Genomic DNA, 17,694 nt, shown 5'->3' with positions numbered 1-17,694 from the left:
GTTGATACAGTCTGTGAAAGTCATTCTGCCAAGACCCAGAGCAGGGTAGAGAGAGGATCCTTGTTTAGAGAATGGGCAGCTCATTTTGTATGTCTTGCTTCCTGAATCAAATTAATTGCAATCTATATTGGTTCCCACCATTTGTCAGTCAAATACTGACTTTCAGCTTCCACTACATCTGGAACAGGACAAGGAGTGAATATTTGCCTTTGTGCCTATCAGCAGGTGTCTAGGCTCCTGGATCTTGAGAAGGACCTCAGTACCTACCTTCTACATCTGAGGCTGCCTTACACATCCCAGCATGATAGCTCTGTTTTGTCCATTTTCCCCTGCTTAGTAAGCACTGAAAACTAATCCAGGCTGTCTTTAAGAAATACAGGGTGGCTATTTTATTTCCATAACTGGATTCAGCATATATTTACATAGTGGCTATCCAAAATCATAGAGGCATACCTCTGTCTGAGAAAACAGAAAAACAATTAGTAAAGAAGAAATTAAATCTCACTTAAACCACTTAGTGTAGCTTTTTTAAAAAGAAAAACAACAACAACAACAACAACAATAACTGCTGGCCAGGCGCAGTGGCTCACGCCTGTAATCCCAGCACTTTGGGAGGCCAAGATGGGTGGATCGTTTGAGGCCAGGAGTTCGAGACCAGCCTGGCCAACATGGTGAAACCCCACCTCTACTAAAAATACAAAAATTAGCCAGGCATGGTGGTGGGCGCCTGTAGTCCCAGCTACTCGGGAGGCTGAGGCAGGAGAATCGCTTGAACCCAGGAGATAGAGATTGCAATAAGCAGAGATCATGCCATGGCACTCCAGCCTGGGCAACAGAGAGAGACTCTGTCTCAAGACAAAGAAACAAACAAACAATAACAACAACAAGCCACTTTTGGGGGATGCTTTTGCCTACATTGTTTTTCACTGATGGCAGATATGATCAAACATGAACAAAGCAACTTATCACTGAAATGAAGGTTTTGAAAATCCTTTTTGATCAACCAAATGGCTTGGTTAGATAGCATCTAATTTTTTTAAAAACTGTGTAGTTTTTATCCTTATTTCTAAATAAAAGCAAATAAACCAAAACCTTGAGCTACTAAAAATGAACCTTAAAGTGACTTGGTAACAACACTCCTTCTTCTTCCCACATTTATCAGAGAACTACACAGGTAGTAATACTGAATAAGGTCCTTTTTAAAAATTTTTTCTTTACAGTCAAGGTCTCGCTCTGTTGCCCAGGTTGGAATACAGTGGTCTAATCACAGGTCAATGCAACCTTGAACTCGTGGGCTCCAGTGATTTTCCTGCCTCAGCCTCTGGAGGAACTGGAACTACAGGCGTGTGCCTCCACACCCAGCTAAGAGAATAAATTCTTGCATGTGAAAAAATAAATGAATGAAATTATTCTACCTTCTGTTCATTCATTCTGATGACCAATGACCCTCCCTGCTATGAATCTCATTGCTAATCTATGTCCCGCTACAAAATTCATCTCCTCCTTCTCTTTCCCCCATTAAAGATGGAAACAACTGAGAAATCAGTTCTGTACGTGATAAATTTTCAGGTGACTAAATTTTTCCATAGTAAAATAGATCATTGCATCTATGTTACTACTTACAAAAATACGAAGATTCAAAAATTAATTGGTTGGCATGTTTACTAATCCTCCACTCAGTGGAGAATTTCTATCCCTACTCCCTACCTCAAAAAAGCCCAAGAAGGTCAGGGACCTGTTTTGTCTTGTTCCCCCATGGATTCCCAGCTGTCGTCAAAGTCCTGACACAGTACAAGCTCACCCAACAGTTCCCAAAGTGAATAGAAATCTACAATGTATCACCTGCAGCTACAGCTTCACTCTAAGGATATACTACTCCACTGGTGGGAGTCTATCTGTACAACATAATGATTACGACAAAAACAAGGACATGAGTAGTAATAAAATGCTACTGAGTGTCATGGTCTGCTCTACATGCTTTAATCTGTTAATTAACTTAACCTTCAAAACAATCCTACAAAAGTCCTATGAAGTAGGCACCATGACTATTCTCATTTTACAAATGAGAAAACCCAGGCATAGAGCAGGTGTGTCATTTTCCATATACTATGAGTCAGATAAAGAGGGGACCCAGACAGATAGCATTGGAGCCAAACCTCTGAACGTCTAACTGTAATGCATCTACTTTATCCTCCTAAAGAAAGTAACAGGAATTCCTTCCAGATACTAGCTGCGGTGTTTGTGTTTCAAAGAAAATGAGTGAGTAGTTGAATTCATTTGTAAAAGTTTTGAAAGTGTACCAACTTAGAATTTTGTAAGTTCTTCACAATCAGATAAGTAATAAAAACATAAGGCTCAGCCGTCTTTTCCAACACTGATAACCCACTGCAAATGGTTTGTTACTTTTCTTATCCCTACAATCATCGTTCGACTACTGTGTTTTTATCAGAACCCACTGGGTTTAGAATGGAAGGACGAAGTAGAGACATAACACTCGGTGATTAAAAAATAGAACACAAGTGTGTCTAGTTCCTAAGAAGCAGAGAAAACCAGATAGGTGGTCTTTCCCTCATATCTAAGATTCTTCCTCTCATGTAAGTTTCAGAAGAGAGATAGTTTTTTCTTCAAGATAGTAGATCCTATTTACAGAAAGTTTTCTAAGAAAGTAACAAAGGCATCAGGAGGATATAATTTCCTCTGTGGCTTTGCCCAGGGTTTAGTGGACAGTGAGAATGAAGGAAAATGAAAAACCCCAGGAAGACAGATACGGTGAGAGGCAGAGGAGAATGATTCAGTACAATTTCTTTATTATTATTAAAACACCCTGTTCTTATAGCAAGAGTCTGCACTGTATTTGTGTTTTGGTCACCCTTTACTTTCTTTTGAAAACATTATTTATTTACAGGCACAATCCCTGATTCTCTTTTTCTTTCTAACTGTTGATAAAAGCAATGAAATGTATAGAGTTCTTCAGTGCCATTGCTGAAAAGTCAAAGTTGGGTTAGGGAAAAGAGTCTTATTGGTAAGTAAACAACTTACAAAGATGAAAGGAGACAGAAGAGCTTTATTTAAGTTCTCTAAATAGAAGTTCAAAGTTAAGGAAAAATCACTTTAATTCCACGAATAAAAAAATTACAAACAAGTAGCCATGTATTCTACACTAGATGAACATGAGTGTTTAAGCACAAGCAAGGTGAATAAGAAAGGTTTTCATTTCCCTCGGCAAGGAACATCTTCTCCTTTGTCCTCAGCATCAGTTTTACCTGCCCCAGTCAGTGCATCACAAGCTTTTCTGTTAGAATACTCCTTAAGATGCAGGGCAGCAAGCAATCCTCCAAGTGTTCCAGGGTATGATCTTGTTTTACTTTTTAAATTACTACTATTTTAAGATTGCAATAGTTTTGGGGGTCCAGGTGGTTTTTGGTTACACAGATAAATTCTTTAGTGGTGAATTTTGAGATTTTAGTGCACCCATCACTGGAGCAGTGTCCCAATATGTAGTCTTTTATCCCTCACCCCACTCTCAGGCTTCCCCTTGCAAGTCCCCATAGTCCATTATATCACTCTCTATGTCTTTGCATCCTCATCGCTTAGCTCACACTTATAAGTGAGAACATACAGTATTTCACTTTCCATTCCTGAGTTACTTCACTTAGAATAATGGCCTCCAGCACCATCCAAGTTGCTGCAAAAGACATCATTTCATTCTGTTCTAGGATGTGTTCTAATACCAGTTGTTGCAAGCAAACTATTTTTTGAAGGATCAAGATTTATATGAATAATTCATACAAATTCAGCATTCTATTCCATAATATAGATCTTGTTTTAGTACAAAATATCTCTACCAAAATATCTGAGTAAAACTGATACTTAAAAGAGATTACTGTATCCACCTACAACTTTTCCTACACAGCCCTGGGAGTAAGACAATCCCAGTTGAGAAGCACAGTCTCAACTGGGATTAACCAGTTAGGTGATTGCCAGTTACATTAAATGATAGCCTATTGGAATATCTGACATCATCTCTATTCAACACTCCAGCATCCAAAGTTAAATATGACGGAGAACCACACACATAAAAGAAACCTGCTCACAACTGACAGATTTGTTTGCAATTTACTTCTGCTTTAACCTCTAAAAAATGATGCTAAGAGGCAATGAGCTTATCTAAAAGTGATTAGAAATAACAAAAAAAGTGAATCAAAATTGACCTCATAAACCACAAAGCCCAGAGCTTAATTGCCTACATTTCTCTTCCTGCAATCCACTAACTAGCTAGCCTGACTAACACATTTATCTTCCCATGTTTCTCAAACTTTTACCATTTTCAAAAAGTCTCTCTATTTACTTTTTGTAGCCCACTGTCACTAGCAAAGTGCTCCTTATCTCTTAGCTACAATGCTATGAAATGTCAGTCTGCTACATAAAAAGACCAAAGTAATCAACTAAGTCCCCTCACACACTTTCTTTCCCCCATTTTCCTATGCTTCCTTTCCACATGCACTGGAGCCATTGAGTGTGCAATATTTTTCTCAAGGAGTCTGAGAAAGTGTTAATACTAACAAAGAAACCATATCAAAATGACACACTTTCTAGAAAAAAACCTTAAAAATACCCTAACAAGAGCAGGAGATCCCTCTACTTTACATAACCCCTTCACTCTTTATCTTCATGCTTAAAAGAAAAATCACACTTCATGTCAGAAACACAACTTTGAAAGACAAGCGTTAAAAATGAGTCTGCACCTGTACTCTTGCCCCGTCACTTTATATTGCAATTAGCTGTGTATATGTCTGGATCCTCTGCTAAATGGTGAGAACCTGGAGGGCAGGAGTCACATGGGACTCATCTTTGCATCTCCAGTCTCTGGCTCAATGATGTCCGTTCAAATGTCCATTCTTGACTATTAACTGGACTGATGTTTCTTTCTCATTTCTAATTTGACTCCAAGATCTCCTTGTTTTGACTATGCTCATATGCTTTCATCACTGAAATAAATTCGAGTAGCTTGGTTTGGGGGGCAGGAGTTTGCAAAACTAGCGACAGTAATTACTGCTAAGGGGTAATGGGGGAAGACACCAAGTTTAAGAGGCCAATTGCAAAGGCTACTATATGGCCATTAGAATGAGAATGTAAACATATTACTGATAAGGCACAGAATTAGATTGGTTGGAAGAAAACCTGGGTCCCATTTCAGATGAGATAAGATATGAGAAGTTTTACAAAAATATTTCAGGTACTTAGAGCACTATACGTATTAGTTATTACTGTTGTATCACTGCATTCTGAATACATCCTTGTCTTTGAAAATTCCTTAACTTTACTTCTTGTTTATTTCCCCATACCATGATATTCTAGGATTAATGACAGTGTTTGTAAAGTGTTTTGAAATCCCTGAAGTGTTATAATCAACCCAAGTACCATTTTATTTATGCAAACTGTGTCTACGCAGCAAGTCCACTTAAATACCTACGATTGGGAACTGCTGTCTCATAAGGCTTAATAAATAATTCCCTCTGGCTCTAAAAGCAAGTACTTTTTCAATGACAATGGGAGGGAAAGCAAAGGAATTGCTCTATGGCATCTGTTGTGTAACGTTCTTCTAATGGCACATCTCGATAAATGCATGAGAGTCCTTGGAGAGTTACAGCACACAGTAAAGAGAGAGTGATAAAAATCCCAGTATTTCTGAAAAGGAAGGCAAGACAAATTAAAGTTAGCAAGTCCCCACAGTTTACATCAATAAAAATCATCAAACTAACCTCTACTTTACACATAATGGCAGCTTCCTAGGGTCTCTATTGGTGAGGCAAAAATTAAACGCAATATTGAAATGGGAGCAGTGAGGCGGTGGTATACAAGGAAAGGGGAGGGGAAATAACACTCTACCATTCAGAACCCAGGAGATAAGATAAAATATGCATGTGTGAACTGCCTGGACCAATCTAAACCAAAATAGCAATTTTAAACACATTATATGCTTGGTGTGATGCATATATTCAGATATTTAATGGAAGTGAAGGATTAATGCAGCTCACTCAAGTTAGGTGACTTTAAAAAGTAACACAGCTAATAAGTAGCAGAATAAGATTACACCTAAGCCACAGACCTCCAAGCCCAGTGAACTTTGCACCCTGTGCCTGATACCTTTCATGTGTTAGAGACAGACTTTGACTTCTAAAACCAAGAACCAAGGATGTTCAGTGGGAAGGACTGGTATACATAGGTAGCGAAGTCTGAAAGTCTGCAAGTGAGAACTTGACTCTGCCAATAGCTTTCTGTAGGACCCAAGACAGGGTTTTTAAAACTCTTTCCTGCCTAATAGTCACTTCACGATATTTAAAAGTAAATGAAATAATCTACACAAAACGCTTTAATATTCCAGTAAAAATACTATATGAGTAATCCCAAATGCCATCATTTAACTCATCTAAATTAATCAGAAGAAAGGAAAGCTGCTCCCTTTATATACTTAATTCAACTTGCCCTTAAATGGAGGAATTCCCCAAAACACTCCTTAATGCCACATATTTGATGGAAATATTAACTCTCAAACTCGTATTTTATAACCCTTTGTCTCACTGCATTTGAATAGGCTATAAAGGCATTCTCAAAACCAACTGTTTTATTAGAATTTTGCGTACTTCTAGAGCAGTCTGGAAGTACTCGATAGTGAAAATTATAGGAAAGGAATCGATTATTTACCTCCAGGTCATCATTGGGGATAGCTCTTCTCCACTTTGTGTTCCATCTGATGTGTTCATAGGCATTGACTACAACTTCAATTGCTTTAGGACAAGAATGGCAGGCCTGTATCACCTGCAGAGGAAGCACAGAGTTTCATTAGCTTGATACACATATATGGTTCATTCTTTTTGCTCACAGAGGCATCAAGAGTTCACAGACCAGTGGGCATGGTAGCATGTTCCTGTAATCCCAGCTACTTGGGAGACTGAGGCAGGAGGATTGCTTGAGCCTAAGAGTTCAAAGCTATCTTGGGCATCATAGCAAGACCCTATCTGTAAGAATAAAAAAACAAAAAACAAAAAACAAAAAAAACCCAGAACCCACAGACTAATTAAGCTCCCTGTATTGCTAAAATGATTTTAAGAAGTGTCATGCCTTTAAGTATTCCAGTACACTGCCACCATGGCAGATAGGCAGATTAATAAAAATCAGATCAATTTCTTTCACCTTCCACGAGCAAGTGAAAAAGAGTCACTAACAAAGAAGATGAGAACCGAAGAATTACTTTGCCTTTGTACATAACTGAAGCAATTTTGAGACAGACTGGACACAGAATACGTTTCCAGCTGCCTGGGAAACTCTTCCAGCTCTACAGAACATTTTATCAAAAAATTCTATGTTAATCAATCAACTTAGATTCGCTGGTGACCACGAGGTAAAGTAAACTACAGAGTAACATGCAAGTTGAGCCTCGTTATCTTCCCAGTTGAATACCTGCAGAGGACTGGTGTCATGTACTAAACCACACTTATTGATGTTTTACCTTTCATCAACAAATAAAAGACGACATGAAATTCAGTTCGCTCTTAGCACACTCTGCTTAACAGTTTATTGACCAACCAAAAATACTCGAAAGCAGAGTCAAAGTGGCCAGAATTTCCTTCAGGAGACAGAAAGATTTAGGTTTAACATTTAGATCAAACTAGATGGATGTTTATACACTTAACCAACTTTTGGTGTGGCCAGGAAAAGGCCCTCCTGAGTCCTAGTTTAATCATCTTTCTTTCCATTGCCACCAGACAAGCAGCTCCAGCCACAGACCTGCTCTTCTAAATTTTCTCATCATGAGTTTCATATCAGTCCCATTTTTCCCTTGAAACTTTGGAAAACATAAATCAACTTCTCCAAGGGGTCCTCCTAAAGCCCCTTTCACTTCATGTTAGGTGAGGAGGAAGCCCATCCTTCACCATTAGAAGAGAGGCATGCCTCTGCACTTAAACAACTTTCTCCAAAGACATTTCTTCCTAATTTCCCAGACCATCTCAACCTCAACTTATTATTGTTGAGCAAAAGATCATAAAACCGACTTTCCCTCCATAGGGAAATGTGATGCTTGACAACCTTCCTCATAGGTGGTCTAGCATTGCCTTTTTCAGTGTAGGGTGGTAAAGACCTAATGTCTTGGGATCACAGATAAAACACAGACGGAAAGGCTATGATCTTAATACCCAACTAAGTAAGAGTGTGTGCATGTGTGTGTGTGAGTGTGTCTGTGTGTGTTGACAGTAAAGAGGCCAACCTGGATGGAGTCAGGGAAGGGCTAAGGGTCAGAGCTGGTAAGATGAAGCCAGCTGGCAGCACACCTGGAAGCCAGTCTGAAGAGCTTGGGATTGACTTGACAGAGAACAAGAGGCTATTATACACTCTTAACAAGAAGAGGTGATATTCAACCTATCCATTCCATTAGGAAGCCTTTATTGAGCACAGGTGTAGTACTATGACAGTAATTCTGGGACATTTATGACCTGTTTTTTGTCTTTAAGGAGTTTACAACCTAGTTGAAGAGAAAAGACACAAATAATTTCAAAGAGTTAGAGAGCAATATAAGTCAGTAAGCAATAAAAGACTAACTTAAAGATCATCAAGTGCTGCTTGAGCACCATCAGCAACGCACAGAGGAGACCAGTGCATCAAGGGCAGAGAGTGGAGGGGAGGCTGACGGGAAGTACACCAACCGGCTCCTAGGCTGGCGTCAGCGCTAGTGCTGGGAAGGAAGGGTGGCTGAAGCTGGGAGAAGGAACAAGTCTAGGGCTTAATATTAATCAGATAGGAGGAGGAAAGAATACAACTTGGAAGCCAGAGATAGAGGACAAACAGAGTTGCCACTGATTGACAGAAATGAGGAACATACTAATCTGGGATGGACAGATAATGAGGAGGAGGATCGTTCTTTTTTTTTTTTTTTTTTTTTTTTTTTTTTTTTTTTTTGAGGCAGAATTTTACTCTTTTAGCCCAGGGTGGAGTGCAATGGCACAATCTTGGCTCACTGCAACCTCCACCTCCTGGGTTCAAGCAATTCTCCTTCCTCACCTCCCAAGTAGCTGGAATTACAGATCATGCCACCACTCCCGACTAATTTTTGCATTTTTAGCAGAGACGAGGTTTCACCATGTTAGTCAGGCTGGTGTTGAACTCCTGACCTCCAGTAATCTGCCCGCCTAGGCATCCCAAAGTGCTGGGATTACAGGTGTGAGCCACCGCACCCAGCCATTCATATCAGCCAAAAATGTACACAATAGCGGCTCCCATGAGAAGGCTGATATATAGTTATTATGTGTCATCAAAGTATGTGCTGGCTAAAGCCATAAAGTTCAGTGACATTCTAAATGGGTATAAATGGAAAAGATAGAGGATCATTACCTACAGCTTCAGAAATCCTAGTAGGCATGAGAGAGGAAGAAAGGAAAATAACAGCTACCATTTTTTGAGGACTTACTATGTGCAAGAGACTGTGCTAAATCTTCATATACTTTAACTTGCTTAGCCATTCAACAATCCTATGAGATTGGTCCTATAATCATCCCCATTTCAGAGATTGAAGGCCAAAGGCTGAGAAAATTTAACCTCTGGGTCTTTTAGCTAGGAAATGGTAGAGTCAGGATTTAAACTCAAGTCTGCATGACTCCAAAGTCAAAAGAAAACCAGACACGTCAGAGTAAAAGACACCAAATGAAGAAAGCATTCAAAGTGAGGTTATCACAGGGGTCGTGAAGATCAAGAGATGAAGACAGATTAAATACTAGCAGATTGAATTAGAAGGTTAAGTCACTGGGAGTTGAGTGGACTGAAACAGGTAAGGAACAGATTATGGGGGATAAATAAAGGATAAACGAAAAGTTGTAGCTAGGGCTGGCCTGCCCTCATCTTTAAGACCCTTGGTGTCATAGCATGCAGAGTATTAGAGGCCCAATAAATAATTTTCCCTTCTTAGTGTAGGACCCATTAAAAAATGAAATGAAGATGACAATCAGAGATCAGAATATCATCTTTATTACTGATAAAATAGATTACATATGTTTAGTTAGGGGCCATACACAGATTCTAACACTCTGCCCCTAAACTGAATTTATGCCCCCAAATTGCAGGCCTCTTCCTGCCAGACAGAGTTTATTATTGGAAGCTTGCCACATGAATGAACAAAGAATTCAAAGATCCTCTAGACCCAAGGTTAAGCAAGCTAACTCAACTCCGCCTCCCAACTCATCAATCTGTTAAGTGAAGTGAGAAGGTTGGGGACAGAGATTAGTGGGGGTTTTATTTTAGTAGCATTTTCCTCATGAAAACATGAGACAAAGGAAACATGAGACAGCAGACTGGTGTGGACCCCAAAGGGAGAAACCACAGCCTCCTTTTGGCCTTCCCAGCCCAGAAAACAGAAGATGCTCAGTAAGCTTCACCTTCATGAGTCTCTGGCATCTCTATTCTCCCTTCATGGAGGAACAATTAGACAAAAAAAAAGCTATTTCTACTGTGGTGACTACTGGAGAGAGATTTAGATACCTCACCTCATCATCCAACCCCCAAATCATGGATTAATACACAATCTATTAAAAAAGAGATTCAAGGTAAGTCTCCCTGCCTCTCTTCTCATCCAAACATCATCTGTAAGTCACTTCAGCAGAAACATTCTCAAGCCACTTGCACTCTTATATATTGATATATATGTGTTCAGAAAGGTACTTAATGATCAAAGAGAACTGCCTAGCTTCATACACAGCATTGTTCAATGGCAGAAATCATCCTCACCTCCCCCAAACCCTCATGTTACCTTTCCTCCTGTAGAAAAATGTCTTTCTTGCCCTACAAGAAAACCCGATCTTGGCTCCCTGGGGTGTCACTTTCTTCTGAATTATGCTGGGAGGAAAAAAAAAATCAAATGTCCTTTTGTACCCTGGAAAGCAATTGCAGACCCTATAGTTCTTTTTTCCCCCGCTTATGTAATTTACACATTGGCTTTCAGTGAAATACACCCTCTACAAATTTGCTTTGTGTTTGGAAGAAAGCATCTTCAGCTCTGACCTTGTTCCTTGTAAATAAGGAAACTGAATTCCCCATCCACACAAGAATGAATCACTTTATCTTCTGGATAAATGAGTCAGTCACTTACTTGTCATAAAGATGACTTTCTCTTTGGAAAGTCAGACTGTGGAGTAGTTGTTCTAAATCACTTTGAAGCATGTACATAGTAAATTGAATAGTTTTGCTTTGCTTTTCCTTTGGAAGGGGTCCAGCTCTCCTACACAGTCTGTTGAGTAGCAACGAAAATGTTTGTTTGTAATACCAGCCATCTACCAGTAGCCAACTCTTATCTTAATCTCTTTAGCATACAGCCAAACTAAAGGAACTCAAAGGAACAAAATAACTGAATAAGAAAATGCTAACCATGGACAAAGTTGGTTGGAACACACAATTGTATGCCTACTTTAGAGGCTGGTGGAGCCATCAAGAAAAGCCAGCAGGGGAGATGCCTATGCTGGACCAAGAGCACATGTTGAGAGGAGGAGAAAAGAAAACACCAGGGTTGAATGCCACTACTGGAGTCCACAGCAAGTTTCAGAATACAACTCAACATTTAGTCTCTGGGCAGGGACTCACACACATACTGTCGCTCCTGGTTGGGAAGTTCGCTATAGTAAACCAGGCCCAGGAGCACCAATTCTCCTGCTCAACACATGTGTAAGAATAATAATAGTCATAGCCATCATTTGTTTAATGGTTACCATGCCCATGGCACTGTGCTAACCACTTCTCAAATACTATCTCATTTAATTCTCAAAACAACCTTACAAGAAGGCTATTACTAATCATGGATAAAGTCATAGAGTATGTTTCTCTGGCACCTTCATGCCCTGTGTCCCTGTCCATCCTTTTCCCTGGAAGGAAAGTAGTCTTTGAACGACAATATGCAGAAAATCATGCTTTGTGAAGTGAGCTGTATTACAGAGGTAGATGTTTTTGTCTTCTAGAGGTAACATCATGAAGAATGACCAGCCCTTAGCAAGATGTAAGTAAGAAAAAAAGATGGAAGTAAACAAAGATAGAGATGTTTACAGATGCAGGATAAGACTGAAGGGAGGAACTGGAAAGAGACTCTGCAAGGACTGAAAGAAGTCCAAGAGAAAGGGGAAAGAAATGTTTGGCACCATCCTCTGGGCTTTGAGCATATTTGTGATGTGCTATGAGTAGGAATAACTTCCTTCTGGGGAAGGATTCAGTCTGCATATTATTGCCAAGGCATAAATTCAGGGTATACTCATTCCACAGGGGAAGAAACTGAGGCCCAGAAACTTTCAGCAGTTTATTTAGTCACACTCTTAGGTAAGTGACAGAAATCAAGTTTGACCCCAAAGTCTGTGCTTCTCACCACCCTCACTATTTCCGCTGTGAGTCTAAGCTACCTTCATCTCTCATCTAAATTATTACAACTTTGCTGGCTCCCACTCAGAGTTATTCTCTTAAAGGCAGTCTAAAGGATCATTTTAGAATATAAATCAGATTTTTATTTTTCCCAACTCAAAATCTTTCAGTGACTTCCTCTCCCATGCGGAGTAAAACACCAAGAACATTCCCACAGCTTACAAGGCCACATATATGGTCTGCAGACAACCCACATATATACCTCTTGGATTTATCTTCCCCTTGCTCACTCCACTTCAGCCACTGTGGCTTCCTTGCTCTCCTTCAAACATGCTTAGCCCTCTCCTACCTCAGGACCCTCTCACCTGCTTTTCCTTAGGCCTGGAATGCTCTCCACACCTCCCCATCAGGTGTTTCCATGGCTTGTTCCTCCACATCCTTATTTTTTCTAATCAACTTAAAGTAGCACACATAATCTGGCATTCTCTCTTTTTTTTTTTTTACCCTGATTTTTCTCCATAGTACCTAACATATCAGAGTATATTTATTTGGTTTTGTTTTGTTTGTTTTCTGTCTCTCACTAGAAAGTATCTTTCATGAAGGCCTTTGGTTCATTGCTCTACCTCCAGCAAATAAAACAGTGCTCGACACTTTGGAGGTGTCTAGTAAATATTTGTTAAATAAACAAATGAGTGAATTTGACACTTACTCTGTGTGACTTGATGAAAATATATTAAGACTATTAGCTTTAGCTTAATCGCCTTTTAAATGTGAATAATGCCAGTGCCTACCTCAGAGTCGATTATAAAAATAAAACGAAATAATCTGTATAAAACCTATTTAGAGCTCAACACAGGACAGTTATTGTAACATTCTTCTTACTCTATTCCTCGTCTTAATTATTTATAGTTCTCTAAGAAAGTTTTGTAAAAATTCATGACATTCTGGGTTTTACATACAATTTAAAAAAAAGAATTAGTTAATCTTCCATTAACATCCTGATAACCAAGAGAAAATTCCTTACTGAGATCACAGGAATTGCTGAATCCATCAAATCTTCATTTGAAAGTTCTCTGGTTTGTCCATCTGGAATTTGTCCTGACTGAATGAACTACCCTTAAATTCTCTAGTAGAACTTTTCTTCTAACTGAGCCTCACACTGCAGGACTTCAGACGAGTCCCTGACATTTTACCCAGGTAAGAGGTAGAACTTAAGCTGTGAATTCAGAAAAACATCTGTTAATTTGCTTTCTGTGGCCTACTTAGTCAGCTGTTGTATACTTCAAACTCTTCTTCTTGTTAGTTAAATTTTTAGAGTAAGGGAGAATAGTATAGTACTATACAAATAGTATAGTACTATTTGATTTATTTTCAGATAAAATGCATTTTGGCCTCCAAATTACCAGCAAAAAAAACTATGCAAAATTCGCTCTCTTCCATATTTCTGTAGCACTCATATTCTTCTACCTTATCATTTATCACAGCCTATTAAAATTACCCCTTTATTTGTTTGTCTCATCTGCTAGATTCTAAGCTTCTTGAGGATAGGTCCCATGTCTTAGTCATATCAATACTGTTAGCAACTGGTCCCTACGAGTCTGTTTGAGATTACGACTGTTATTAAGAAAAACTGTGCAGTGTGATATCATAAGAATAGATGCTAGAACCAAAATATCTAAGGTTGAATCCTGGCACTGGCACTGTGGAAGCTCAGGTAATTTACTTAACTGTGCCTCAGTTTCCTCCTCTGTAGAATAGGGGCAATAATAATATATACCTTGTATGATTATTGTAAGAATTAAGAGATACAAAATTCTTGTAACAGTGTGCTTATTTATTATATATAATAAATATAATTTTTAGTACTTAATAAATATTAGCTTTCATTAAACTGGAAAATCGGGTGGCCCTTTCATGGCTACAAGCTAATTTCAAAGCAGACTGAGTCATCTTTAGATCAGTCATTCTGTTTAAAAGATGGCAAATGTATGCCTGTCTAACACTATTCACCTTTCTGGCAGACTTACCTCAGTCCCCCAGGAAGCCACCAGTGCATTGGTGTTCACACAAGGTATAAAAAATTATTTGCTACTCTTGTTCTCATTCTAGCTGTCACACCCAATTTCAAGCAAACCTAGACTAGGATGAGATGAGACAGCTAGGATTAGGTATGTAATGGAAGGTCAAAGAGGGTCAGAGGTAGTTAGCCCAGGACTCAAGCCTCAAACAAGCTTCAGTTACTTGGAGATTTCAGACAGGGCCGCCATTTGAATCTCCCTCAACCTCCTGACCACTGGGCAGAGCCTCACCTTGTGGAACTGGGGAGGGTATATTCGGGCGGCACCATGGTTCAACAGGAGCTGGTAACAGATTTCAGGCTGGGCAGCAGGGCGCACGGAGGTGACCTTCAGCACGTACTGGATGGCAGCACAGCCGTTGATATCCATGAGATTGGCTTCGGCGCCAGCTTCCAGCATCATGTGCATGAGCACGTGGTCACAGTTCCAGGCTGCCTTGTGGAGGGGAGATTTAAAGTCGTCATCCCGGGCATTGACTTCGGCTTTGTAGTCAAGCAGCATGCGGCAGACGAGGTGGTGCTCTGTGCTGTACTCCTGCTCCTTAAAGCGGAGGGCCCAGTAGGCGGCGATGGCCAGGGGGGTCTCCATGTGGGCATTCACACTGTCCACTATGGCCCCGTGTTCCACGTAAAAGGCCACCAGCTCTGAAAGGCCGAAGTGGGCAGCCGTGTGCAAGGGCGTCTCCTCATCTTGGTTGTTGGTCTTCATGTTCACATTCGCCCCTATAAAGGGAAATTGAGGAAGACAATTATTTAAACGGGTTTTGTCATTATTCCTAAGGTTAATTAAATAAGACTTTTCTCACTGTTTCTCTTTTAACTTCTGACTGCCATATAGTATCCCCAGCCCTCAACCCCTTTGTCCCCAGGCTCCCTTCCTGGGCCTGGTGGAAGCCATTCCCTTGAAGCAACATTGCCATCTCCTGGACAACCAGCAAAGGTACCCATGGGAGGAGAAGGAAGGATTTGTGCCAGAATGCTGGAGCCTTGCTGAATTTTGCTTCTTACTCCCAGGTGGACTTGGAAATACCAAGAGATTTCTATAACTAAGTCGTTTTTATCAATATAACAATGATATTTGCTAATATCATTAAAAGCAAATGTTATATCACAAACTTTGACTCTTTAAAAATCAACCGTTTTGAATATTCCACAAAATAATACTTCTCTTCTCTTTCATAGCAGATGAACCTAAAAGTTTGATGCAAGTAAACTTCAGTGGTATGGAAATTTCCTATCCCTTTGACTGAAATTACAGTATTAGGGCTGCCCAAGTCTGTGAGGCTTTCTTGGAACACAGTACCACCACCACCAAATATGCATGTGCGTGCACACACACACATACACACACACACGACTTTAGTCCCCAAACTAGCCTAAAGGTTATACTTTTCATCAAAAGGTGTAGAAGCTGGTATAGTAGAAATACTCACTGAAAGACAGAAAATGATTCAGAGACTGTAAAATGTTTGATTTATGGTTGACAAAGGATGTTAGAAATACGAACTTTTTGTGCTTGGAAAGCTCCTTAGAATTACTTAATCCAACCCACTTATTTAACAGATTAGAAAACTTAAGTGAATTTTGTTTTTCTAATTCGAAATGTTAAGTGTGAGAGCGGTCAACTCAAGAAGCTGAAATTTTCCTTCTCTGCCTAATTTAATGAGGTGAACCAAATGACCCCTAGGGGGCCAACTCTAATTAATCAACTCTACTGGAATTTTTTATAGCTACTTCAAGTCTGTAGAGACTTATTATTATTATTATTATTATTACTATTACTATGCTAGTAACTAGTATTTATTAAACTCTTAACCATGTGCAACATTCTGGGCTAAATGCTTTTCATATACTGCTTCATTGAATCTTCCAAGTAATCCTTTGCAGTAGGTGCAGTTTTTATCCTAATTTGACGGATGAAGAAATTTGTACTCAGAGACTTTAATAATTGGCCAAAAGTACAACCAGCTAGTTGTCACAGGTGTAACTAGCTGGGGTCAGTGTCACAGGTGGTAAAGTAATTTACCAAGACAGTTCTAGGTAAAGAAAGGCAGATTTATTAGAGAAGTATGAAAATACATTGCAAGGTTGCAACCGGCAGCACAGCAGAGAAGAGGCTGGGTAGAGGCAGGGTGCAACTGCAGCGAAGTTTTATAGGGTTGTGCTGGAGGGAGCTGCTGTGCTGAAGGAGGTCATTGTGCCCACAGAACAAGGTCATTGTGCCAGGAAGAAGTCATTGTGATTTCCCATTTCTCAGAACAATTGTTCATTGTTCTTCCCCACCTGGGGCTCTCGCCCACCAGGGACCCCTTCCTCATTGTTGAACCAAGGTTTGAAAACAGATAGCCTGGCTTGGAAATTCTTTATCACTGTTCTATTTTACCTCATATTACTTTTCTGAAGGAAAATTTTTCTGTAGTTTACTCTCTTTTACTATATGAAAACCAGAAAGTAGTAAAAAGATAACATTACATTTTGTTAGCTTTAAAAAAATCCGTTCACCATGTTCCTTTATGCCCTTATTTATGGCATCTGCTGATCATATGGAACATATTTGAGAAAACCAAAACTCCTACAAGCATGCTCAATATCCTATACAAAATCAGTTCCCAAGGAAGGTACCCAAGAGTACATTGCTCTGTAAACTCTGAGACTGTATTCGTAACTTGTAGAAGGCAGAACTGTAACCAAAGATGGTGTTTCATGAAGCCATCTGTGTTTATCAGTATTCTGCCCTAGAGAAGTTCTGGGTCAGGTCTTATTTCAGGTCAGCTCGTCTTTGCTCTAGAGTGAAATGGAATGAATGAGAATGTCTTCCCAGAAGCCATGTGCAGGGTCACTTCAGACGCTGGAGAATTTCCAGTAAGGAAGAGAATCAAAGGGTCAGGATGAAATTCTTACAGGCCAACTTGGAACAAACCACATCCTTTACTTTTTAATGCAGTTGGACATTTACAATTGATCTTTGACCTGTTGGTACAACTAGATATGCTACATGGTTTCCTTTTCTGAATAGGAGTTCCTTATTTTCATACTTGAATTATGTCGCCAGTATAACTTTTCCAGGAAATATATAAAGTACAATGATTTGACTACTTTTTTATTTTAGATTTTGTGATTTATTCAATAAATTAGAGATCAGAAACATAAATTCCTGGGAGCTTTGAATATATTTTTAATGTGAAAATACAATGTATTAGTTTCCAAGAGCTGCCCTAACAAAATACCACACA

The 17,694-nt window shown here is 39.5% G+C and overlaps 1 protein-coding gene across 1 annotated transcript in view; it reads right to left on the bottom strand.

The window, feature by feature from the left end:
* Positions 1 to 3,046: 3,046 nt before the first annotated feature.
* The window catches only part of ASB4 (ankyrin repeat and SOCS box containing 4), a 53,816-nt gene continuing 39,168 nt past the window's right edge, over positions 3,047 to 17,694 (bottom strand). Inside the window, exons 3-5 of the mRNA XM_050782933.1 lie at positions 14,694 to 15,184; positions 6,706 to 6,819; positions 3,047 to 5,688 (exon numbers count right to left, since the gene is read on the bottom strand). Coding sequence (XP_050638890.1) covers positions 5,500 to 5,688; positions 6,706 to 6,819; positions 14,694 to 15,184 — 794 coding nt within the window. The 3' untranslated portion in view covers positions 3,047 to 5,499. The remainder of the gene's footprint in view (positions 5,689 to 6,705; positions 6,820 to 14,693; positions 15,185 to 17,694) is intronic.

The sequence above is a fragment of the Macaca thibetana genome, chromosome 3, assembly GCF_024542745.1.
Source record: "Macaca thibetana thibetana isolate TM-01 chromosome 3, ASM2454274v1, whole genome shotgun sequence".
Taxonomy (NCBI): Eukaryota; Metazoa; Chordata; class Mammalia; order Primates; family Cercopithecidae; genus Macaca; species Macaca thibetana.
This window is presented reverse-complemented; position numbering and strand designations above follow the sequence as displayed.